General features: G+C 38.4%; 2 protein-coding genes across 5 annotated transcripts in view; one reads left to right on the forward strand and one right to left on the reverse strand.

Annotated features, from left to right (window-relative positions):
* The window catches only part of LOC121379047 (heparan-alpha-glucosaminide N-acetyltransferase-like), a 55,703-nt gene extending 45,979 nt beyond the window's left edge, over positions 1–9,724 (reverse strand). For all 4 annotated transcript variants that reach the window (XM_041507493.1, XM_041507494.1, XM_041507492.1 and 1 more), the window contains exons 1-3: positions 9,663–9,724; positions 7,541–7,707; positions 2,006–2,139 (exon numbers count right to left, since the gene is read on the reverse strand). In XM_041507493.1, the coding sequence (XP_041363427.1) occupies positions 2,006–2,139; positions 7,541–7,707; positions 9,663–9,708 (347 nt within the window). In that variant the 5' untranslated portion in view covers positions 9,709–9,724. The remainder of the gene's footprint in view (positions 1–2,005; positions 2,140–7,540; positions 7,708–9,662) is intronic.
* Positions 9,725–9,970: 246 nt separating this feature from the next.
* On the forward strand, positions 9,971–27,248 carry LOC121379840 (peroxisomal 2,4-dienoyl-CoA reductase [(3E)-enoyl-CoA-producing]-like). The gene is given in 7 exon segments (XM_041508491.1): positions 9,971–10,132; positions 11,514–11,582; positions 13,633–13,770; positions 20,934–21,102; positions 22,376–22,469; positions 25,205–25,309; positions 26,535–27,248. Coding segments are annotated over 7 exon segments (888 nt in total). The 5' UTR covers positions 9,971–10,055; the 3' UTR covers positions 26,771–27,248.
* The last annotated feature ends 640 nt before the right edge of the window (positions 27,249–27,888 follow it).

The following is a 27,888-nucleotide window of genomic DNA, read 5'->3' on the forward strand; positions in this document are numbered from 1 at the left end:
CGTGCCAGCCGTCCAGTTCGAGGTGTCATCTTAACACCACAACAGACAGGTGTGGTTCAGTGACGAGTCCCGATTTCTGCTCCGACGTCATGATGGAAGATGTCGCGTGTATAGGCGTCGTGGTGAACGTTATGCGGCAAACTGCGTGCAGGAAGTGGACAGATTCGGCGGGGGTAGTGTCATGGTGTGGGCAGCCATCTCACACACTGGCAGAACTGACCTGGTCCACGTGCAGGGCAACCTGAATGCACAGGACTACATTGACCAGATCCTCCGGCCACACATCGTTCCAGTTATGGCCAACGCCAACGCAGTGTTCCAACATGACAACGTCTCACAACGGCTTTCCTACAGAACAACAACATTAATGTCCTTCCTTGGCCATCCATATCACCGGATTTGAACCCAATTGAGAATTTATGGGACGAGTTGGACCGACGCCTCCGACAGCGACAACCACAGCCCCAGACCCTGCCCGAGCTGGCAGCAGCCTTGCAGGCCGAGTGGGCCACCATCCCCCGGGACGTCATCCGTACTCTGGTTGCTTCAATGGGCAGGCGGTGCCAGGCAGTTGTCAACACACGCGGAGGCCACACCCGGTATTGACTCCAGATGACCTTGACCTTGGTGGTGTGTCCTATCACTTACTCACAATGGACTAGAGTGAATTGTGAACAATCCTGCAACATTTGGTAATTATCGGACTCACCATTCAATAATTAAATCAATTCTCCAAATGTTACGACAATGTGGTTTTGCGTTTCTTCTTTTGAAGAGTATACAATTAATGGCAACCAAATGCACTAAGATATCAACACTTTATGTTACTTTACAGTTAGCAGTAATACATTTACATGTACAAGTAACTGGTCGCTAAATTGTATTTCACGATAGTCAGGTATAAATCTTAACAGATGATGGGGGTTAATTTTCTTTCATATGGAAGATAATTCATAACAAATATTGGGAGGTAACTCTTAACAGATGAAAAATAACTCCTGACAGATAATGGTTGCATTGTATTAAATAAGAAAGTTCACTGTCAAAGTTCAAGGTGTACCGTCAAATATTTAAACAGTAAAAACAACTGCGGCTCCAATTGGTAGTAATATGTGACACTGATTATTTGAGCAAATACTATTATCCATTGCAATAAATAAATACACTTTTATTTGTTATACAGTTGTAATGCAGTATACACAAGAGGTTGAAACCAGTGCAAGGAACCCCCAATAGTGGAACTGCAATTTTCAGCAAAAATAAAGGTTGCTAATAAAAACATTACAATGTAATTAAATCCTTAAATGGTACATACCCCCCCACCCCACCCCCATATTTTTTTGGCAGGTAGATTTTTATTGGTGTACTGCCTGGGTGTTTTGATACACTGCTTTTATTAGTTTTATTAGACAATGTTTAACATTATCCACAGTTATAGTAATCGATTTGGCCCATTGGAACACGATGGAAGTATCTGGCTGATGAGAGAAAACTCTTTAACACATAATGGGAGATAACTCTTAACAGCGGATGAGCTGTAACAAACCACGGAAACGGAGCAGACAACGGTTGTGAGGGGGTGGGGTGGGTGGGTTGTGGGGAGACTGACAAGAGAGGGCATCTAGCCTCCCTCCTTCCCTTCCCATCATCCACACTGAAGTCTTCGATGCGACCATCTTTACCCCCATGTAAATAATTGTTTTAAAATGTTGTGGTTTAAGGCCAAACCCTCTTCGCTCAATTAAAAATATAAAATTAAATATTTTGTTTAATTTTTTTTTATTTGGACCACCAGTCGAAAATTGGCATTTATTTGTAATATTAGGAATTAGTTGCAATATTCATAATTTTGGACCCACCTTCTGAATTAAGCCATTCCATTTTAGAATAAAGTCAAAATTGTCCCTATTAATTAAATACCTTCTGTCCGATGCTCAGCCACTGGATGGACGTGCCTGAACCTCTTTTGGATATAAGCATGTAAATAACAGTAACAGTAACAAACCTGCAAGATGAATCTGTTGGCACTACGGTTCCATTAACCAGCAGCCGTACCTCCATTCTCGTCCGCCACCGAGTGTCAACAAGCACTGTGCAGTTTGACCTGCCCTGAATCACTTTTGATGTAATCAGGTTGCACTGACAGAATTAAAGAAAAAACAAGTTAAAAAAGCATCACAATAGGATTTTGATTTGGTTATCACCATAATAAAATTTCGATGTCAAAATATATGGCATAACTTATAGAAAAGACACTGCATCTTTTATAATGATGTTATCTATAATTTACTAGATTGATAACATAAATAAAATGTACTGAATGAATAGCAGGTTATATAGAAATTTTGAATGAACCTGAAATCGAGACGAGAAGACGGGAATTGCAGGCATTTCAACACCTTGAAATTGAAATTGAACTCATGAAAATGAGATCACAATGTCAAGAAGAAAAAATAAAGAATATTGATCAAATTATGATACAAGAGATTGAAAATAAATCTCAAGGTAAAATTAAAGAAATCCTGTTACAGAAATGGAGATCACAGTGTGACAAAGAAGAAGAAAAATCTATCAAAAGATGGGAAACGTCAAAACAGTGGCTCCTGAAATATGAAGAAGAATTTCATACCACTGTGTACAAAGACAGTCCCTGGCTGAAACCACGTCTGCAAAATAACAGCAGTCATGGCTGGAGAAACAAATGTCATGAAAACAACACTGAAGAGCAAGAGTCAACTTATAGTGAACATCCAATATAAGGTAATCAAAAAAGGACCAGCCGATACGTAACGTACATTGGAAGAAAAACACAAAATGGCCGTATCCTTCAAAATAACAACAATACGGAGCATCATCACAGAACAGCATCGAGCCAAAGGCAGAGAAACAACACCCTTAGAAATTCAGACCAAAGATCACCTTCGTGGAGAGAATCAACATTGATGCCACAAGCAGCACGGAGAACCGACTACAGAGAACAACAAGGGTCGAACCCTTTTTTAGCCCACAGCAGGAGCTCAGAACAGACAGGTTGGCAGAAAATCACCCACAGGAGGCGGAAATAAAAATAATCAACTTATCTCACCGAAAATTCACTGCCACAGAAACATGGGTTTTGGAAAAGGGTTTGAAATTTACCCCCACACCAAAGAATAACAATATAGAAGAATTAAAAGAAGATATTAATGAGTTCTGTTGCCAGTTAAGAAACACTGAATATTTTTTTGAAAACAATAGTTCTAATGATGATTCTATAGTTAGGAATAAAAGTTACTGGAGTGCAATAAAAGGTAGGAATAGAAACCTAGATGATTATATCGAAGTAGTTTCAAAATATCCTCTCAATAACAATCCTAAATCAAATTCAAATATAAAAGATTATGAAAGAAAATGTTTATTAAATTTAGCAAATGATAAGTCTATTGTTATTAAACAAGCGGATAAGGGTGGTGCTATTGTTATCATGAATACTGCTGAATACAAACAAATGGCTCTTTCCATAATTGAAGATCAGAATAATTACATAGAAATTACAGAGGTAAAATCAAACAATTTTAAACAACTTAAAACATTTATAAAACGATTTGAGGGAGAATTGACCGAAAAGGAATTTGATTATTTAACATATTTTGAATGTAAGGATAGTAATTTTTATGGCCTTCCTAAAGTACATAAGAGCCAGATTATTAATTCTATGTGCAGAGAAGCACAGAAAAGTTATGTAGAATTATTGCATCCTAATGACTTACAGTTACGACCAATTGTAGCTGGCCCAGTGTGTGCAACCCACAGACTGAGCAATTTCATTGATATATTGTTGAAACCATTTTTATTAAAAGTAACCAGTTATACAAGAGACACTATGGATTTCATCAACAACCTGCCAGAAAAGACAACGGAAGAAAGCGTACTGGCAACACTTGATGTAACAAAACTATATTCTAGCATACCACATGACCTTGGAATCACCGCAGTGTCATACTGGTTAACCAAATATCCCGAACTTTTGACAGAATGAATTTCGAAGTCTTTAATTGTAGAAAGTATAAAATATATATTGGAAAACAATATATTTTACTTTAATGGGAAACACTACAAACAGATTAAAGGGACGGCAATGGGTACCAAAATGGCACCAAGCTATGCCACACTGACTTTAGGTTACCTAGAACAAATATTAGAAACTAAAATTACAAGTATATTTGGATCAGACTTTCAGCTATATTTCAAGAAGAACTGGAAACGTTTTCTTGATGATTGTTTCATACTGTGGCCTTTGTCCTAACACTGTTTGGAATTATTTCACGAGTTACTTAACACACTGAATAGTAACATAAACTTTACCATGGAAACAGGCACAAAGAAAATTCCTTTTCTAGAAACTTTAGTAATCAAGTGTGGACGCATAATAGAAACTGATATATTTTACAAACCAACTGATAGCAAACAGTACCTTTCTTTCTCATCCTGTCATCCGAGTCATACGAGAAGTATACCATATAACCTAGCACGGCGTATCTGTATGATTGTGTCAACGTCTCTGGGAACTCAACATGTATCTTAAAACGCGAGGTTATCCAAAACAGCTAATATCAGATAGTATCGAAAAGGCAGTAGTATTAGATAGAAAATATCTTTTAAAACCAAAACAAATCGTTTCAGCGAAAAGGCCGCTGGCATTTGTATCCACCCATAACCCGCAGAACCCAGATATATATCAAAAGATCTTGTCAGAATTGCGCATTTTAAAACAAAATGAAAAAATGTCATCCATACTAGACTACCGGCCTCGGTGGCATCGTGGTTAGCCATCGGTCTACAGGCTGGTAGGTACTGGGTTCGGATCCCAGTCGAGGCATGGGTTTTTTAATCCAGATACTGACTCCAAACCCTGAGTGAGTGCTCCGCAAGGCTCAATGGGTAGGTGTAAACCACTTGCACGGACCAGTGATCCATAACTGGTTCAACAAAGGCCATGGTTTGTGCTATCCTGCCTGTGGGAAGCGCAAATAAAAGATCCCTTGCTGCCTGTCGTAAAAGAGTAGCCTATGTGGTGACAGCGGGTTTCCTCTCAAAATCTGTGTGGTCCATAACCATATGTAGGACGCCATATAACCGTAAATAAAATGTGTTGAGTGCGTTGTTAAATAAAACATTTCTTTCCATACTAGACTCTATTTCAATTATAAATAGTAAGAGACAAAGCAAAAACTTGAAACAGATACTGACAAAAGCACGATTTGAATCTACAACAGTAGAACATAAATGCAGTGTCAAAAAGTAACTGTGGTACATGCCAACATATTTTAGAAGGCACATATATAGAATTCAACCACAAAGGTTTATTTTGGGTACACAGGGATATGGATTGTTCGGTTAACAATGTTATTTATGTAATTACATGCCAAGATTGCAAAGAACAATACATTGGTCATACCACTCAGCTGAGAGCCAGAGTACGTGTACACAAACAGCAAATAAAACAACCTGAAACAAGATGCATACCCTTGAGTTCACATTTAAATACATGTGCGGCACAAAAAGATATTAAATTCACCATTTTCCCATTTTATCACCTAGATACCAATGATGAAATGAAAAGAAAGACAAAGGAAATGTATTTTATTAGAAAGTTTTGTCCACTTCTTAATGCTCTTCGTTAGATAAAAGCAACAATGACGTAATTAAATCAATCCCCTTCTACTGCAGTAATGTCATAATATGTATGACGTCATATTTAGCAGTTATTTACCAGTTCCTTTCTGTAGATAATATTGAAACATGTAAAAGGATAATTATTTCTTTAAATTATTTTTTAAATACATATATATACTGTACACTTGTTTTCTTTTATCATATATATATATCTATCTATATATATATATCTATATATATATATATCTATATATATATCTATATATATATATCTATATCTATATATATATATATATATATATATCTATATCTATATCTATATCTATATCTATATCTATATATATATCTATATCTATATCTATATATATATATATATATATATATATATATATGTCTATATCTATATCTATATAAATATTTATGTTATGTTTTTGTAGTTGTTGGTATTTTTACTATATTATAGGGTGGGTTTTTTTTAATGCCCCTTTCCTTTCTATCTTTTATTTTCCACCTTATTTTTTTTTTTTCTTCTGATCTGGCAACTCCTCCAACATGCATGTATCTTTAAACTTCTTTTTGCAGTCCACCTCCACTCCACATCCCAGACCTTGTCTTTCCAGCGGTGACAGGTGCTTATCTCTTGTGGCTATCGATCTGTGCCACACACCAAGCATTTTCCCAGTCTAGGGGGTAGGTTGACCTACTATATATACTCCCGAACTACCGGTGATTGTTAGTTAGTGTCATAGGCAGAGGCTTGGGAATACAGAAGAAACTGACAGAAAAGAGTCAAATTAAGATGAGATAAAGCAGAAATTATAAAATTCCTTATATACTGAACTCCTTTTAAAAACCAACCACCTAACTTTCAGTTATTGTTATTGACAGGCAGAAGTAACAGATCAGAAAGATGAATGGAAGTGTCAGCCAACCTGGATGAGATTTGAACCAGTCATCGGCTTATCCACTGGACCATGGAGCCCACCACATGAATAAACTCTACCAGACTGATTACATGAATACAATCTACCAGACTGATAACATGAATAAAATCTACCAGACTGATAACATGAATACAATCTACCAGACTGATAACATGAATAAAATGTACCAGACTGATAACATGAATAAAATCTACCAGACTGATAACATGAATACAATGTACCAGACTGATAACATGAATAAAATCTACTAGACTGATAACATGAATAAAATCTACCAGACTGATAACATGAATAAAATGTACCAGACTGATAACATGAATAAAATCTACCAAATTAATAACATGAATAAAATCTACCAGCTAGACTGATAACATGAATAAAATCTACCAGACTGACAAAATGAATAAAATCTATAACTGATAACATTCATGAATAAAATCTGCCAGACTGATTACATGAACAAAATCTACCACTGATAACATGAATAAAATCTACCAAACACATGAATGACAACATGAATAAAATCTACCAGATCTTAACTGATAACAATGAATAAAATCCACAAGACTGATAACATGTATAACAAATTTAAAGTTTGCTTGCTTAAAGACACCACTAGAGCATACTATTGGCTAATGGATGTCAAACAAAATTTGGTACTTCTAACAGTCTCCATGGGAAACCTGCTACATTTTTTTCATTAGGATCAAGGCATCTTTTATATGCACAGGACAGCACATACCACTGATATACTGGTTGGGGGTACTGGTTGGAATGAGAAAAAACCCAGTGGGTTCTCTGAGGAGATTTGATCCTATCCCAAAACATCTCATACAAGCACTCTATACTGACTGAGCTAAATTCCACACTCCACGAATACAATCTACCGGACTTATAATATGAATATAATCTACCAGATAATATGATTGAATAAAATGTACCCCATAACAATTTTCTGACTGTGTGAGCAAGACGATGCTGGAGTCATAATCGTTGTTGATGGTCAGGTGTCCAGTGTTGATCGTTAGTTTGGGAATGTCCTTTTGATCACAATAAAACGGCAAGATCGTCTTCCCAGCCTGCACCTCTCTCACATGTGAAATAATGGCTGCAAAACAATATAAACAATGCAGAATTAAATAATTCGGTTTCAACTGTGTTTTACGATTAGTATCACATGGTATGACTAATATTCAGTGAAATATTGCAATTTAGTCCTCTTTTGTCTCATCAGATAAGGGTACACGTATCCAGGGCTAGCTCTGGGAGAGCAAAACATTTCACCAAATTGTCTATTAAACTTTAAAGATTACATAAATTGACAGTTATTTTTTTTTAAATGTGAATTATTACATGAAATTGTTTCGCCAAATTAAAATAAAATTCACCAATTGCTTTGAAAATTCACAATTGGCAAATCTGGCGATTGCCAGAGATAGCTCTGTGTATCTGGAGGTTGAGAAATGTTCCCATGAGATAACTTGAACTGTACATGTTAGTATTTGGCTAAAAACATTTCTTTAAATTAGGCACTTTAGAATAATTATAAAGCAAATACTACAATATATACTGGAAATTGGCTAAAACAAAATTCTTTCCCATGTGAGCCCTGAACAACAGCGGCTACATGTATGTCTATCTCAACCCAGTGTTTCTGCCAGAAAGACATTTTTGGATATGGTGCAATAAATAAATGATTTTGATTGATTGGAATTGAATACAACCACTGTCAACAGGGGTATTGGGGTGGGGATGCCTCCCCCAGAAAGAAAATGAGTTACGTTTAGGATAAGAGTAAGAAAATCATACAGTGATTACTATGATAAAGAGTAATTAATTTTGTCAAAATCAAATCTGCTAAAAACATTTGACATGCAGGGCTGGCTCTGGATCAGCAGAAAATTATTATTGTTATTTTTTAACAAATTATCAATTATTTCATGAAATTATTTCACCAAATTAAAATAAAATTCACCAATTGTTTTTGAATTTCGCAAATAGCTAATTTTGCTCTGGTATGGCGCCATGGTACCTGTTTTACCTTCTGGCAGAAACTGTGCTTGAACCTTACCATTATTTCAAATTATTAGGCATGAGCTGGGTATGATTGAATGTTTGATAGTCACTAAAAACCATACATGTACATATATAACAAATATTTTGCTTATTCACCACTAATACACACACTACAGGAAGAAACCTGTCAGCACCTATTATTGAAAGTGGGGTGGGGGGTGCTGTTGGGTTTTTTCCTGTACTGTGTATATTAGTGGTTATTATGTAAAATATCTGTTATCTGCGAACTCAAACATGATCAATGTAAAGGTATTTAGCGTCAAACTTAGAATTGTTGCTGTATTACTATTAGAGCGGGAATCTTTGTCTATCGTGTGGTAGTCAGTAAAGTTAACGGAAAGAAGGAAACAGAAAAAAAAAAAAAACATTCTTGCATTATGTCAAATCAGCGTATAAAGTGATCTCAGGACAAAAAACCGTACAAAAGTATCCGAATGACCCCTCGTTCGAAAAACCCCCCATGCTCCCAGCTATCACCCTAACCCTCGCATGTTATCCCTATTCCATCAAAAATTACACCAGGTAAGAAAACCATTATCTACTATGACGTTAAAATAATAATGCTTTTCCCCGAGAAAACAGGACCTAAAAGTGGCGGAAATGATCCGTCATACTCGAGTGCTAAGTTGTGCACCTGTTGATTTTTAGTGCATTTGCAACGATTCGAAATTAACTGTAATAATTATAATACATTTGACATGACATTTCACTGTGCAAAAAGTTATTCTTACTCTCTCCCCCCCCACCCAGCATTTTTAAGAAAATTTGTTTTAAATGTACTTCCTTAAGAAGAAGTTCTTGTTGTATCAACGATCGAACATGTGCAGACATTACAAAATATCCGGAAGTAAAATAATACGGTTTTCGGGCTTGCTTTAAATAGCCGTAGGCCTAATTCACAAACAAATAATAAACATGAACCAAGTAGTGAAAACTATTTTATGCAGAACCGACAGCAACCAACAGGAGACAATAAAAATTACCTACCAATGCAAAATATAAACATAAACATATTTTTGATAGAAGCTGCCATTTTGCTGTCACGAGCAAGTCACATGGCTGATATTTAATATTCATTAAAATTTCTAATTGTTATACGGCTTAGGATTAGACTACTTTTGTTTGTTGAAATTGATACAGTAACGTATTGCAAATTACAAATACATTAAAAGAAACAACTTTCCTTCTGGAAGTATAAAATAAAATAATTTGGAAACATTTTACCGACAACTAAAGATTAACGTAATCCGATTCCACATTGACAATAAATTACGTTTTATAAAAATCGATATCAACAAAAGTTGAAGTTGAAAGATACTGCATATTCTTATGCTGTCAAAGTCCATTTATTAATATTCTGACTTATTTTCCATGTGAAGCATGTCACGTGGCACAGAACCACATAGAGAAAAGTGCCTGACAAACTACAAATCCGTTTTTAAAGACGATGTTCTTAGGTAAACTCACAGTTTAAATTTCTCACACCCTCACCTAACCCACCCATTCGTCCTTTCACTGGCACTGCCCTTTCAGTAGTCCGAAGGGACGTAGACAAGTATTGACTTAATGTGCTCCCTGCACTACCCCTTCCAGGTCCGTAGCCAATGAGGGGGGAGTCGGTCGACCCCCCCCCCCCCCGATGACTTTTTTTTCTTCTTCAATATGCCTCCGGACCCCTTAAGGCTTAAGCAACTCGGGCACTTCATGCCCTCGTGTGAGGTACTTTGTCTCTCACCATAAGCCTAAACTACCCCTCCTCTCAAAATTCTGGCTAGGGCCTGCCTTCTGGAAAGAGTTCAACCCATAACCCTGTATATCAAGGCTCTAAAGACTAACCCTAAAACTAACCTTAACCATTGAAAGGTGTCAAACTCATGCCCCCCCCCCCCCCCTCCCCAGAGGCTCTGCATTAAAACAAAAAGTTTTTGTAAAGTCGAATTTGGCAAAAACTTAATGTAGCTCAGTGTTCCAAAGTGTTGAATTTTAAATGGATTTTTGGATTAAGTACCGTACCCCTACAAAACACTGAGTTTTTTCTCATTATAACCAGCATGCATGTGGTGCTTGCATGGTGAAGACAATTTACTGTTTTTATCAAAATTCAAGGATAGTTGCAGGATTTGTGTTTAGTTACAGGATACTACGTTAAAATAAAGGGCACATATAGTCTTCCTGCAGGGATGGGGTGCAATAATTAATTTTTATAAAGGTTTTGATGGGGGATGTCATGCACACTCCCAACACCCTCCTCTCTGGATCTGCACCTGAAATCCATGGTATGTTATTCTGTCTTTAGGAAAGCTCATATAAAAGGTCACTCGTCTGTAGACACAGGTATCAAACGATATTGAGAAACTGGTAGTCCAGGCAGACCCAATTGATAAATTTTCTACGTCCGATTCAGACTAAAGAACTAGAGGGTCCAGTTATAATTAATTTGGCTTTAGCTGAGACAAGGCCAATACTTAGTTGGGAGGGGGGGGGGGGGGGGGGAGGGGGGAGGACAAAGTGTCCCTATACAGGGCTAGCTCTGGGTGAGCAAAAACAATTTGCCAAATTGTCTATTAAACTTAAGAAATTGTGAGTTATTTTCTAAAAAATGTCAATTATTACATGACATTATTTCACCAAACTAAAATAAAATTCGGCAACTGCTTTCAAAAGTTCACAGTTGTTTATGTGAAAATACCACAGTGTTAGTTTATTGGAACTGCTACCTATTGAAAAAAGTATTACCGGTATACATTGTATACATGTAATAAATAGATTTACATATAATTGATGTAAAAAATATTTTGTAAATTTTATTTGAATTTTATATCATTTAATTATTTGCAGGGGAAAAGTTGCTTTCATTACTGGTGGTGGATCTGGAATATGCTTTACAATAGCAGAAGTTTTTATGAGGTATATTTATGAAATACTGTAAACCACATTTAAAGGCACTTAATCACAGTCATTTTGATACAATATAGTCTCAGAGAGGAAACCTGCTACATTTTTCTGTTAGTAGCAAAGGATCTTTTATATGCACTATCCCACAGCCTTTGATATACCAGTCGTGGTGTACTGGCTGGAACGAGAAATAGCCCAATGGTCTCACCGATGGGGATAGAATTTTTGTTTGTTAGGACATCACAAACGTAGAGATGATAATGAGATGAATGGTGAAGCCGCACTATTTCCCTTTCCCTGTCAGTTGAGCTATCTCGGCATCACCCGAGCTCGGGGTACTTGGAAACCACAGTGTCTGCCAGGTAATCACTCCCATTTGGGGTTATTCACCTGCCCATTAGTCTCTACATGTCCGAGCCTGTCCTAGCAGCACTGGAAGATTGACCGCCCCACTCTAAGAAGAAATAGGAAGCGGGGTCGGCCCCTACTACTCTTTTTCTAGACTTTACCTTGCCTTATAGTCATACCATCTCGTATCCTCCGGAGTCGGGCCCGTCCGCACCACTATACCAACCCATGACGACTGGACTATACCCTAGTCTGATACTCTCTCTCGTTCAGACGAATCCGGCTTCTCAAGATCTGTATTTCAGCACAGCACTACACCTTCAACGTCTATCGACTGTCAATCTAGGGGTTTTCTTGACGGGATGCAACCCATCTCGTCCCTTTAAACTGTGCACCCAAACGGCCTTAACGAGGCCACTCGCGTGAACATATCGATCGGACTTTAAACTTTTAGATCTGCGTTCAAAATTTTATGTAGAAATTACTTCTTTTTAAAAAAAAATATTATTAAATAGTCCAATCCTCTCTTCTTTCTCTTATTAATTTTGGACTGTCCTTCTAAAATGCTCCATATTATATAAATATTCGGCCGAGCAGTCAATTCTTTTTTATTTTTGGCTTGTAACCTTTTTATTTATTTTATTTATTCTATTAACTTTTTTACTAATTGCTATTTTCAAAATTCTTCCCATTTTCACCCCCCCCCCCCCCCTCCTCCATCCTGAGTCGGGCCACCGATCTTATCGGAGGTCGGACTCTGGATGGGCGTGTTCGAAACCCTAGTGGTGCATTCACTCTTAGTTGGAGCCGGTACAGGCATGAAAAATTCCCATTGCCTCAAGTAGGATGCGAATTCAGTACCTACAATGTACCTGGCAGCCTCAATTTAAATAAGATATAATTATGTAAATATACTGATGGAAAGATATAAGTGATATCACCCACACTGAAAAAAAAGAGTGACTGCAACCAAAACTCTTATCCATAGTGTTGGGTTGAAAAGAACCGTATTACTGACCTTCAACCCCACATTACATATTTATAATATTAAAAATATACATCATAATAATAATAATAATAATAATAATGTTTTCCTACACACCCGTTGATGAGAACATCATGTGTTATTTTTTATAACACATAGTTGTTTACACATGTACGTGTGTTAACAATTTCAAGACATACGACTGGCTTCTCCTAGGTGATGACCAGGTCACCAATGCCATACATCCAATAAAAAATGGCACAGTGGAAATCGATTACATTGTGATGTATAGTTAATCTGGCTATCATGTGTCTGTGACGCGTAAGTCGGCTACAAGTGCAACGGCTGTAGATAACGTTTAGTCGAAAAAGATGTAAAAAATTGCTTAAAACTTGTTTTTTGGGGATGTTAGAATAGAATAATACATTCGTGTCCGTTAGATACCATTTATCTCACAACTCATTTAAAAACTTATCAAACTCGCTTTTACTCATTAGATACATTTTAAAACAACTCTTTGTGAGATAAATGATATCTAACGGCCACTCATGTATTATTCTCTATGTAATACAAACACTACAACACTGATAGCACCTGAAAATTGGTCTACAATACCAAGCGTTCCCTTACTTCTTTCTCTCAGTATACATTTTACTTAAATGTTTTTGATTTGAATAATTTTGATATTTAAATTCTTAAAACATATTTTATTAATATTTTTAACATAAGACATGGCTGTGATACGATTATTGCGAGTCGGAGTATTGAGCGAGTGCAACAAGCTTCGGCTACTCTGAGTCAAGCCACTGGACGAAAGTGTATTCCATTTGCCATGGATGTCAGGAAGGTACATATGAAAGTTTAAAGGTATTTTTTGTTCAACAGTACCACTAGAGCACATTGATTTATTAATCATCGGCTATCGGATGTCAAATATTTGGTAATTTTTACATATAGAGAGGAAATCTGATACATTTTTCCATTAGTAGCAAGGGATCTTTTATATATGCACTTTCACACAGACAGGAAAGCAGATATTACGTCCTTTGACCAGTTGTGATGCACTGGTTGGAACGAGAAAAAACCCAATCAGCTGAATGGATCCGCCGAGGTGGTTCGATCCTGTGACGTAAGCACCTCAAGCGAGCACTCAACAGACTGAGCTAAATCCCACCCATAAGTCGAATCTATATTTTGTACTTGATTTAAGAGTAGCAAAATGTGATCCATCCTTAAATAGGTGGCTGTTTTATTCAGGTACATTTAGTAATAAATTAAACGACAGAATCGGGACCATTAACATCCCACACCTGAAAAGGGCAGATTCAGGAACTAATTTAGGATGGGGACCATATGCGAAAGGACACAAGAAACTACTCAAAAGTGGCATTCATGAAATGGAAATTGGAAATAAATTGTTAAAAAAGGGGTACTAAATTTGTTTAGTATATCAAAGGCCATGGTATGTGCTGTCCTGTCTTTGGGAAAGTACATATAAAATATCCCTTGCTACTCGTGGAAAAATGGAGTGGGTTTCCTCTAAGACTATATGTCAGAATTACCAAATGTTTGACATCCAATAGCTGATGATTAATAAATCAATGTGCTCTAGTGGTGTCATTAAACAAAAGAAACTTTAACTTTAAATGTTTTTGTGCAACAGATCCCTCTAGTCCACCCCCTTGATTCTGTCCTTGTGTTCTTAAATGTTATGGGGGAGTGAGGGGGTGTTTGTCAAGAATTACCTAATATTTTCAAAACAATTGTCTCATTTTGATTTATAAAGTGAAATGCACATGGTTTTCCACTTAGTACATGATTGTACAATGTCTGTATTTTTGTTACCAAACCAAACAAACATAAATATTATACAAACAGACAATCAAATAGTATTGGTCAAATTATGTCATTAAGAAATTGGGTGAGGATTAATAACAAATTTAGAGGATGGAGTGGCATACATGATAAGTATTACATAATGGTTCATGGTGGATGGTGTGTATAAAAAAAAAAGCAGCAAAATTTTGCATGATGTACTTGTCAAATGGCCTTAAATTGATGACGTAACATGAGAGAGAAATGCAAACCATTAGCAATAAATTCCCAAAATATTAACTCTACTAGTTTAGACCTCAGAAGTGTGTGTGTACCAGGTTTGGTGGTTAGGCAATTGGCCTCAAGTCTGGTAAGTACTGGGTTCACATCTCAGTAATGGCTTCCATGCACCCAGAGTGAGTTTCAGTGGCTCAGTAGGGAAATGTACTACAGCCATACACTGATGGCTCACTCACTCACCACAAAACATTATCAGCCCATGTCCAGGATAGACAACCCAGGTAGCTGAGGTGCATGCCCTGGACAGAATGCTGATGTCCAGATAGACAACCCAGGTAGCTGAGGTGCATGCCCTGGACAGAATGCTTGAACCCTAGACTTGAATATGGGAAATGTACTACGGCCACTACACTGATGTCTCACTCACTAACCACAAAACACTGTCAGCCCATGTCCAGGATAGACAACCCAGGTAGCTGAGGTGCATGCCCTGGACAGAATGCTTGAACCCTAGACTTGAATATGGGAAATGTACTACAGCCATACACTGATGTCTCACTCACTAACCACAAAACACTGTCGGCCCATGTCCAGGATAGACAACCCAGGTAGCTGAGGTGCATGCCCTGGACAGAATGCTTGAACCCTATACTTGAATATGGGAAATGTACTACAGCCATACACTGATGTCTCACTCACTAACCACAAAACACTGTCAGCCCCATGTCCAGGATAGACAACCCAGGTAGCTGAGGTGCATGCCCTGGACAGAATGCTTGAACCCTAGACTTGAATATGGGAAATGTACTACAGCCATACACTGATGTCTCACTCACTAACCACAAAACACTGTCAGCCCCATGTCCAGGATAGACAACCCAGGTAACTGAGGTGCATGCCCTGGACAGAATGCTTGAACCCTATACTTGAATATGGGAAATGTACTACAGCCATACACTGATGTCTCACTCACTAACCACAAAACACTGTCAGCCCATGTCCAGGATAGACAACCCAGGTAGCTGAGGTGCATGCCTTGGACAGAATGCTTGAACCCTATACTTGAATATGGGAAATGTACTACAGCCATACACTGATGTCTCACTCACTAACCACAAAACACTGTCAGCCCATGTCCAGGATAGACAACCCAGGTAGCTGAGGTGCATGCCTTGGACAGAATGCTTGAACCCTATACTTGAATATGGGAAATGTACTACAGCCATACACTGATGTCTCACTCACTAACCACAAAACACTGTCAGCCCATGTCCAGGATAGACAACCCAGGTAGCTGAGGTGCATGCCTTGGACAGAATGCTTGAACCCTAGACTTGAATACTTGAATATGGGAAATGTACTACAGCCATACACTGATGTCTCACTCACTAACCACAAAACACTGTCAGCCCATGTCCAGGATAGACAACCCAGGTAACTGAGGTGCATGCCTTGGACAGAATGCTTGAACCCTAGACTTGAATATGGGAAATGTACTACAGCCATACACTGATGTCTCACTCACTAACCACAAAACACTGTCAGCCCCATGTCCAGGATAGACAACCCAGGTAACTGAGGTGCATGCCTTGGACAGAATGCTTGAACCCTATACTTGAATATGGGAAATGTACTACAGCCATACACTGATGTCTCACTCACTAACCACAAAACACTGTCAGCCCATGTCCAGGATAGACAACCCAGGTAGCTGAGGTGCATGCCTTGGACAGAATGCTTGAACCCTAGACTTGAATATGGGAAATGTACTACAGCCATACACTGATGTCTCACTCACTAACCACAAAACACTGTCAGCCCATGTCCAGGATAGACAACCCAGGTAGCTGAGGTGCATGCCTTGGACAGAATGCTTGAACCCTAGACTTGAATATGGGAAATGTACTACAGCCATACACTGATGTCTCACTCACTAACCACAAAACACTGTCAGCCCATGTCCAGGATAGACAACCCAGGTAGCTGAGGTGCATGCCTTGGACAGAATGCTTGAACCCTAGACTTGAATATGGGAAATGTACTACAGCCATACACTGATGTCTCACTCACTAACCACAAAACACTGTCAGCCCCATGTCCAGGATAGACAACCCAGGTAACTGAGGTGCATGCCTTGGACAGAATGCTTGAACCCTAGACTTGAATATGGGAAATGTACTACGGCCACTACACTGATGTCTCACTCACTAACCACAAAACACTGTCAGCCCATGTCCAGGATAGACAACCCAGGTAGCTGAGGTGCATGCCTTGGACAGAATGCTTGAACCCTATACTTGAATATGGGAAATGTACTACAGCCATACACTGATGTCTCACTCACTAACCACAAAACACTGTCAGCCCATGTCCAGGATAGACAACCCAGGTAGCTGAGGTGCATGCCTTGGACAGAATGCTTGAACCCTAGACTTGAATATGGGAAATGTACTACAGCCATACACTGATGTCTCACTCACTAACCACAAAACACTGTCAGCCCATGTCCAGGATAGACAACCCAGGTAGCTGAGGTGCATGCCTTGGACAGAATGCTTGAACCCTAGACTTGAATATGGGAAATGTACTACAGCCATACACTGATGTCTCACTCACTAACCACAAAACACTGTCAGCCCATGTCCAGGATAGACAACCCAGGTAGCTGAGGTGCATGCCTTGGACAGAATGCTTGAACCCTAGACTTGAATATGGGAAATGTACTACAGCCATACACTGATGTCTCACTCACTAACCACAAAACACTGTCAGCCCATGTCCAGGATAGACAACCCAGGTAGCTGAGGTGCATGCCTTGGACAGAATGCTTGAACCCTAGACTTGAATATGGGAAATGTACTACAGCCATACACTGATGTCTCACTCACTAACCACAAAACACTGTCAGCCCATGTCCAGGATAGACAACCCAGGTAGCTGAGGTGCATGCCTTGGACAGAATGCTTGAACCCTATACTTGAATATGGGAAATGTACTACAGCCATACACTGATGTCTCACTCACTAACCACAAAACACTGTCAGCCCCATGTCCAGGATAGACAACCCAGGTAGCTGAGGTGCATGCCTTGGACAGAATGCTTGAACCCTATACTTGAATATGGGAAATGTACTACAGCCATACACTGATGTCTCACTCACTAACCACAAAACACTGTCAGCCCATGTCCAGGATAGACAACCCAGGTAACTGAGGTGCATGCCCTGGACAGAATGCTTGAACCCTAGACTTGAATATGGGAAATGTACTACAGCCATACACTGATGTCTCACTCACTAACCACAAAACACTGTCAGCCCATGTCCAGGATAGACAACCCAGGTAACTGAGGTGCATGCCCTGGACAGAATGCTTGAACCCTATACTTGAATATGGGAAATGTACTACAGCCATACACTGATGTCTCACTCACTAACCACAAAACACTGTCAGCCCCATGTCCAGGATAGACAACCCAGGTAACTGAGGTGCATGCCTTGGACAGAATGCTTGAACCCTATACTTGAATATGGGAAATGTACTACAGCCATACACTGATGTCTCACTCACTAACCACAAAACACTGTCAGCCCATGTCCAGGATAGACAACCCAGGTAGCTGAGGTGCATGCCTTGGACAGAATGCTTGAACCCTAGACTTGAATATGGGAAATGTACTACAGCCATACACTGATGTCTCACTCACTAACCACAAAACACTGTCAGCCCCATGTCCAGGATAGACAACCCAGGTAACTGAGGTGCATGCCTTGGACAGAATGCTTGAACCCTAGACTTGAATATGGGAAATGTACTACAGCCATACACTGATGTCTCACTCACTAACCACAAAACACTGTCAGCCCCATGTCCAGGATAGACAACCCAGGTAACTGAGGTGCATGCCTTGGACAGAATGCTTGAACCCTAGACTTGAATATGGGAAATGTACTACAGCCATACACTGATGTCTCACTCACTAACCACAAAACACTGTCAGCCCATGTCCAGGATAGACAACCCAGGTAGCTGAGGTGCATGCCTTGGACAGAATGCTTGAACCCTAGACTTGAATATGGGAAATGTACTACAGCCATACACTGATGTCTCACTCACTAACCACAAAACACTGTCAGCCCCATGTCCAGGATAGACAACCCAGGTAGCTGAGGTGCATGCCTTGGACAGAATGCTTGAACCCTAGACTTGAATATGGGAAATGTACTACAGCCATACACTGATGTCTCACTCACTAACCACAAAACACTGTCAGCCCATGTCCAGGATAGACAACCCAGGTAGCTGAGGTGCATGCCTTGGACAGAATGCTTGAACCCTAGACTTGAATATGGGAAATGTACTACAGCCATACACTGATGTCTCACTCACTAACCACAAAACACTGTCAGCCCATGTCCAGGATAGACAACCCAGGTAGCTGAGGTGCATGCCTTGGACAGAATGCTTGAACCCTAGACTTGAATATGGGAAATGTACTACAGCCATACACTGATGTCTCACTCACTAACCACAAAACACTGTCAGCCCCATGTCCAGGATAGACAACCCAGGTAGCTGAGGTGCATGCCTTGGACAGAATGCTTGAACCCTAGACTTGAATATGGGAAATGTACTAAAAGTCTGTAAGTACCCATCAATTAGATTTTAATTTTTAATGTTTTATGTTGGAGAATCAGAGGAATCCCGTCATGTCTGTTTGTCATTAGGGCACTCACTAAATGGAGTTTCTGGATCTGCCACTGCCCAACTTAAACATGCTAGTACTGCTTGAAAAATTAACTAATAAAGTAAAGTTAAAACCAGATGCCATAAAAAAATGTTTTGCCAAGTTGTTGTCAAATATCAGGAGATGACAATATGTATATTTTGTTTCCAATAAAGGCTATTTAAGTTTTATAAAAAGTAATATTGAAAATCTTGCATGAAAATTTCTTTTTGTTAAAAAAAAAAAAAAAAAGGACAATAAGTTAACTCCCTTGAATAGTGATGTAATTTGTGCAGTTTTCCATGTCATAGTGTACAATAGTGTATGCACTGAAAATGGTCTATGTGACATAACACATGAATAACAATAAGTCATTCTTGTTTTCAAATAAACGTCAGGACATTTAGTGTAGGTATTTCATTAGGCAATCAGTAAAACTGACTGCAATCCTTCTAGCTATCTATATACTTGAGCCCAAAATGATTTTATTTTTGTTATCACACTGTACAATGCTTTATAGCTACCAAGATTAGAAGGAAATGTTTTTATTTAACGACACACTCAACACATTTTAGTTACGGTCATATAGCATCGGACATACATGTATGGCTATAAGGATTAAATCGCATTGATAGAACCATTCTCTGAACATTTGTCTCCCTGTTCCAACCAGTGCCTTATGGCTGGTACACCCAGCCAGTGCCTTATGGCTGGTACACCCAGCCGGTGCCTTATGGCTGGTACACCCAACCAGTGCCTTATGGCTGGTACACCCAACCAGTGCCTTATGGCTGGTACACCCAACCAGTTCTTTATGGTTTGGTAAATCCAACCAGTGCCTTATGGCTGGTACATCTAACCAGTGCCTTATGGCTGGTACATCAAAATCCATGGTATGTGCTGTCCTGTCTGGGACAGTGCATGCATACATGTATAAAAGATCCTTTGCTGCTAATCATAGCTGTATTATTACAAAGCTTTACCACATTAAAACAAAACTGGTCTACTAACCTTGACTCCCTGTCGAAATTCTATAACTAGCAAACAACGCTGTTTACAGGTCAGTATGTTTCTGGAGAAAATATTAAGTTTAAGTTTTAACAGATGAAGGAAATAAAAATTACCTTTTGTTAAATGTATCATATCAAAACATTACCATTGGATATGTTATATTTGTTGTGTACGAAGCCAAAACATGGGTGCAATGAATGACAGTCATCGACCTTAGTATTCATAATTAAAATTATAGTGTTTTTCCTGTTGTCATGGAGTTCTCCGATTGTTTTTCCATAGGCGCTGCTGGTAACTTTCTGTGTCCACTGGAGAGCATGTCATTCAATGCATTCCGCACTGTCATGGAGATCGATGCCCTAGGAACCTTTAACGTCAGCAAGGCTTTGTATGACAAATGGTTCAAAGTGAGTGTTAACATGCAGAGGTGCATCCAAAGCAGGTACAAGGGGACCCATCCTACCTTAAATGTATTCAAGTGCCTCTTTTTTTTTCTTTTTAAAAACATATTTTTATTGCATGGGTTACTGTTTTCACAAGTTGGTTTATATGCCCTTATCCCCCCTTAGTCCTCTAACCCAGTAGTGGGGATGGGCCTGTCCTGGACAGAGGAGCCGGCCACAGCTGGCACCTGTTCCCATGACAGGCGTGCGCTACAACAGCTTGCTCTGAATGTGCATGTAAAACCCTATGTCCTGACCTGACCTGACCCGTGAGGATGTGGGGTAGGGGCAATGGGGGCTATGGTCAGAAAAAGAAATTACAGACAAAAAAGGTTGTTTTTTTCAAGGTTAGATTTACAGTAAGTAATCATGTGGGATGTAGCTTAGTTGTAGCACACTCAGCCGATGTGCGGTGGGACATAGGATCAGTAGTCCATGGTGGACTCGTCTTCTTTCCATACCAACCAGTCCACCATGCATGATGAGTACATCAAATGCTGTGTTATGTGCTATCCTGTCTATGAGAAATTATATATAAAAGATCCTGTTGGTATGAATGAATTAATGAATGTTTAATGACACCCCAGCACAAAAATTCATATCAGCCATTGGGTGTCAAGCAAAGGTAAGTACGTATGTGACTAGCTGTTGGTATGAGTAGAGTATAGCCTATGTATACATGTATGTTGCAATAGCAGTTGTCATCTCTAGCTCTCTGAACCAAATGTCCAAATCACTATATATATGTTCGTTAGACACCACGTACACAGAGCTCGAACTTAACAACGGCACCGATGGCAATTGCCGTCGTTGAGATATAAATTGCTGTAGGTAGCGAGCATCACCGATGGCATTTTTGTGCCGTCGATAAAGCTCCTCAACAATGGCGAAATGTACATACCTAGTGTACATTATCTGCCAATATTTAACATTTGTACATTTAAAAGATGTCTATATATAACAGGATAACCTTTATGTCAGGTTTATTTGCTGCAAATGTCACTTTAAAAAAAATTGCCATAGGCAGGTTTAAAATTGCCGTCGGTGGACTGTTTCACCCATTGTAATTCTTTTAAAAATTGCTGTGGGAGACAAATTCTTAAGTTCAATCCCTGCGTACATTGCCGTAGTTTAACATGTGCTGCTGTTATTAAACATGTACGATATTTACAGTATTCACTTTTAAAAAATGAAGTATGTCTTCCGCGATGACCATGTTGTGTGTGTTGTGTTTCAGAATCACGGTGGAGTGATAATCAACATCACGGCCACTCTTCACCTGCGAGGTACCGGATTCCAGGCACACGCCGGACCGGCCAAAGCTGCCATTGGTCAGTGTCGTATATACTAGTATTACCCATGTGGTTAAAAATATCTTGGTTCATATGTAAGTGTTATGTCCCACTAGAACGTCAAGTGGGACGTAACACTTCGACATCATTCGATGATGTCATTGATTGGTGTACTACAGCCTTACCGGAGCGTCAACCAAACAAGAATCAGTTATATAAATTAAAGTCAGTTATGGGTAATAAATACATGTAGGATATTAAACTCTCTGTTATTTCGTATCATGTTTATGTCACTCATGAATTTTCATCGTCACTCTCTAAAACTTGTGACAGATGAAAATGATTTCACTCGGGACATAAACATGACAAGAAATGGAAGCTTGTTTATTGTCCTATAAGTATGTATAATAAGATACAGAAACTATCACATGACATACATGTACATGCAATGTGGTATTCTCTGTATCACACTGTATATACAGAATATATTCTGTTTATCACATAACCTGTGTCAGTATACATGTACTTTAATATAGGTATACATGTAGCTGTTTCAGTAGCGACGATGGCGTCAACTTTTATGTTTAGCTCGATGTTAAAGTTCCGAGTTTAACTCTGTTTCTGTAAATCCTACATCAATGAAATTTGGTTTATAGTTGCATCTAATGATGTTCAGGTGTGGGATTTAGCTCAGTTGGTTGAGTGCTCGCATGAGATGCTTGTGTTGCAGGATCGAACCACCTCGGTGGATCCATTCAACTGATTGGGATTTTTCTCGTTTCAACCAGTACACCACAACTGGTCAAAGGCTGTGGTATGTGCTTTCCTGTCAGTGTCTTTGGAAAAGTGCATATAAAAGATCCCTTGCTATGTTAGGAAAAATGTCAGAATTACCATGTTTAATGGTTGATTAATCAATGTGCTCTAGTGGTGTTGTTAAACAAAACAAATGATGTTCATCACAATGCATGTGAATAAAATTAAAATTTTAATGTATGTTTTTTATAGAGAATAATACATGAATGGCCGTTAGATACCATTTATCTCACAATGCTAGTTTGATACGTTTTTAAACAACGAGTTGTGAGATAAATGGTATATAATGGACACAAATGTATTATTCTATTTCTTACATATCCTCAAAAACCAGGTTTTAACCAAATTTTAACATCTTTATTGATTAAAAGATATTTCCAACTCTTTGCACTTGTAGCTGACTTACGTGTCACAGACACATGATTGTCAGGTTAACTATATGTCAGTGTAATCGATTTCCACCATGCTGTTTTTTTTATTGGACGTATGGCATTGGTGACGTGGTCATCACCTAGGAGCAGCCAGTCATATGTCTTGAAATTGTTAACACATGTACGTATGTAAACAATGTGTTATCAGAAATAACACATGGTGTTGTCACCAACAGGTGTATAAGAAAACATTATTATTATTATTATTATGATGTATATTTTTAACCTGCATTGAGACGAACATATGTGGATGTAATTGTTGGTGACATTGAATAAATTTAAACTGTCGTTGACATTGAATAAGTTTATAGTAGGCAATACATTTAATTCCATAGAATTCTCATTTATTTTATTAAAAAATTGATTATCATAATGACATTAGATCATTTGACAATAAATGCCAAGTTTGGTATCTCAGTTCATTGTGTTACAAGTAATATTTGAACTGTGTATTAAAATGAAGACACACATTTGATGGATAAGTATTTAAATATTATAATATGTAATATCTAAGTTTATTATCAACATAGTTCACGATATTCAGGGAAATATAACCAGTATGACCCACATGTGACATAATGATTTCACGTACACTATGAATGATGTAATTTTGTGAAGCAACGTCATAACTTAATGTGGCTTCCACAGTGTAACCACTTACCAAAATGACGTCAAAATGATGTCGTTTCGTCGTCTCTTTTTAGTTACGTTTGAAATGTTTTGACATGGTCCTAGCTTGTTATTCATGAAAATAATATTTTGGAAAATGTGGATAATAAATAAATTATTACATGTGGGAATCGTACTGATTTTACGAAATTGGTGTCAGCATTTATGTATTACCCTTGCTCTCACTCGTGTAATATAAAAATCCTGACACTTGTTTCGTAAAATCAGTACGACACACAAGCTTGTATAATAATTTCTTTGTTCACCCAACGTACACACTGACCAGTAAGATATTAGAAGCCTGTAACTTCTTTTGTCAAGTTACCTAAAGGATTACCACACATATATCGGTGCCACTGAGGAATTAGTGTAATAGAGAATGCTACTTGAGTGGCCATTAGATACCATTTATATTTTTCACTATTAGAGCCGTTTATAATCACTTATATTTTATTGTTTAGATTATCCATTATCCAAGTGTTTTGGTCATCCTGGTGTTTCTAATACCACACAATGCATTTTACATATTTTAAAAACACACGTGCGTCGGAGAAGTAATGGTTATTGAATCACATTTGAGTCTATTTTTAAGGGTATTTCAATGTCACAGACTCTATTGTATCCAAATTTGTTACAAGTTTGTACATTAACCAAACGTAGTGGGTTACTTCTGACAACATGTCACAATAAATCAGTGTGTTCTAGTGGTGTTTGAAGAGGGGTGGGGTCATCTGCAACAGAATTAACACCCAGAAACCATATATCCAGTTGGCCATTACAATGCTTGGAGCTATCAAATTTAAAATTCATGATTTATATGGGTTTTTTGTATAAATGATTTGTCAACTTTAATTGCAGAGGCCTTATCACGACACATGGCAGTTGAGTGGGGCCTTAATGGGGTTCGAGTAATGTGTGTGGCACCAGGCCCTATTGAAGACACAGAAGGTTACAGAAAACTAGGTTAGTAGTTGTAAAGATAACACTATCACCTGCTTTTGGCGAATCTTGATGCAGAAAACTATAAAATTAAGTTAGTGGTTTTATAGATAGCACTATTACTATAACTACTTTTAGTGAATTATAAGATATATGTTCATAAAAATTATAAAAAAACTGGGGTTAGTAATTGTATAGGTAACACTATTACCTGCTTTTGGTGAATTATACAATACATGTTGACACCGTATTATGACCAAATGGTGTATTTATCACTGTGTCAAAACTGATGTATTATACACAATAATTATTATAGATATATGTAATATATAATCAAGTTTTATTAGTATAGTTCAAAATAGAGGGACTCTTATAAAACTTGCATAATGATGGCTTCCTGTAAACAGGGCCAGATTTAGACTGGGGGGCCTGGGGCACTTCAGGTTTGGGGGCCCCTCAACATAGAAATTAAATTACATGACAAATAAATTAAAAAAAACTAATTTTATAATTATTACATTTTTTTTTATAAAGGAAGTCCTTAGTATGGGGGGGGGCCTCTCTGGCAGGGTGGCCCGGGGCAATTGCCCCCTTTGCCCCTATATAAATCCGGTGTAATAGCCCAAAATATACCGTCTGCCAAACTATACCCAGGGTATAAACTGGACTTGCCCAGAATATACCCCGGGGTATAAAACAGGCTAGCCCAGAATATACCTCTCTAGTCCAGATTATTTATATATTTATTTTGCATACAAGTTAGTAATGAAAAATGAGGATTAGGGTTAGGGGTATAAAACAGGCTAGCCCATTTTAACTCCGGGTATAGTTTGGCAGGGGGGTATATTTTGAGCTATTAAACCGGCACTGCCTGTGAAACATATACTAAAGTACTAATCAAAATTATACCCAGGTGATTTTCCAGTCTTATATATTAGTTATGAAAATCCCTGGAATAAAAACCATAAAAATGTTTCAGTATTATCATGACCTGTTATGGTATTCAACTAGATGAGTAAGCCCACTACACCCTCTTCTCTCTCACTAACCAGTAATAACTAACTCACTGTCCTGGACAGACAGCCCAGATAGTTGAGGTGAGTGCTCAAGACGGCGTGCTTGAACCTTAATTGGATATAAGCATGAAAATAAGTTGAAATGAAATACATGTATTACTTTTAATTAGCAGTACTCTCAGAATGCTTGTGTTATTAAAAAAAGATTATATAATTTTATTATGAATTTACAGGTGGCAACTATATAACTGAAGACTACATAAAGGCGATTCCTGTACAGAGGGTGGGAACAAAAGCTGACATCGGCCATATTTGTTTGTACCTCGTCACAGGGGCTGCCGAACTCCTCACCGGAACGACCGTGATCGCGGACGGTGGCGTCCATCTTATTGACGATAACAATTATTACAAAACCAGTGAAATCATCAAATCTGGGATGTTTAGAAAAATGGCCTCTTCCAAGCTGTAAGAATAACCGATTTCAGATATACTAAACATAACAAGAAATGGAAATATAGTATTCAGCTTTAACATCAAATTGTGCTTTTTTAAGAATGGCTTAATTACAATAGGTGTAACAATAGGTGAATTATAGGTTGATGTATACAGTTTATCATTTCACAAAATTGAGTGTTTGTAATCAAGTAAACCGATTCTAATTACTAGCTATAACCCTGATTTGCATTTCTTTTAGTGTTTGATTTTCATGTGTATGCTGATGACGAACATATTGTGAAATCACCTTTGTGGTGGTCTGAAGTTTTTGTAATTTTCGGACTAATGCAGTCAACAAATTTAAGAACACAAGGAAAATATAATACATCTATACATGTAATACGAATGTATGACACTACCTTTTCAATCCACAAATTTAGGTACCCAATGAAATGTGATTTATAGCAAAACTACGAAAATGTAAGCTCATGGAAATAAAGAATTTCACGGTGTACCATAGGTGTCGGAAGGTGCCAGCAACTGTGGGGGGGTGGGTGGGGGGGTGTACTTATTAAATTTGAGTGCATATTGTGACACCCCAGTTTCAGAGTTGGGGGGGGGGAAGTGCCCCCATTTCCGATGCCTATGTGTAGAGTAGACTCTTGATCAAACCAAGATTCAAAGAGATTAGACTGGTTTCCCTGAATCTGTTGTCACTGGACTGGAATTGTGAGACAACACATTCATTGACCAGATGAACATAAAGGAGTTCATGTCGCTTTACACACTGGCCTTGGTGGTTTCATGGTTAAGCCGTCCGACAGAAGGCTGGTAGGTACAGGATTTGCCGCCCAGTATCGGCTCTCACCCAGGGCAAGTTTTATCGACTCAATGAGTAAAGCCACTACACCAAGTTCTCTCTCACTAACCACTAATACCCAACCACTAATACACTGTCCAGGACAGACAGGCTAGATAGCTGAGGTGTGTATGTCCAGGACAGCGTGCTTGAACCGTAATTGGATTACACAGATGCCTGTTTGGACAGTCCAGAAGTGGATCCAAGTGTGAGGCCCAGGTTACCCATTCTTCCTGAGAATATTCAAGTGTCCTTCCCTCCCCATTTAATTTTGTTTCCCTTTTAGTTAAGTT

This window comes from Gigantopelta aegis, chromosome 8 (genome assembly GCF_016097555.1).
Source record: "Gigantopelta aegis isolate Gae_Host chromosome 8, Gae_host_genome, whole genome shotgun sequence".
Taxonomy (NCBI): Eukaryota; Metazoa; Mollusca; class Gastropoda; order Neomphalida; family Peltospiridae; genus Gigantopelta; species Gigantopelta aegis.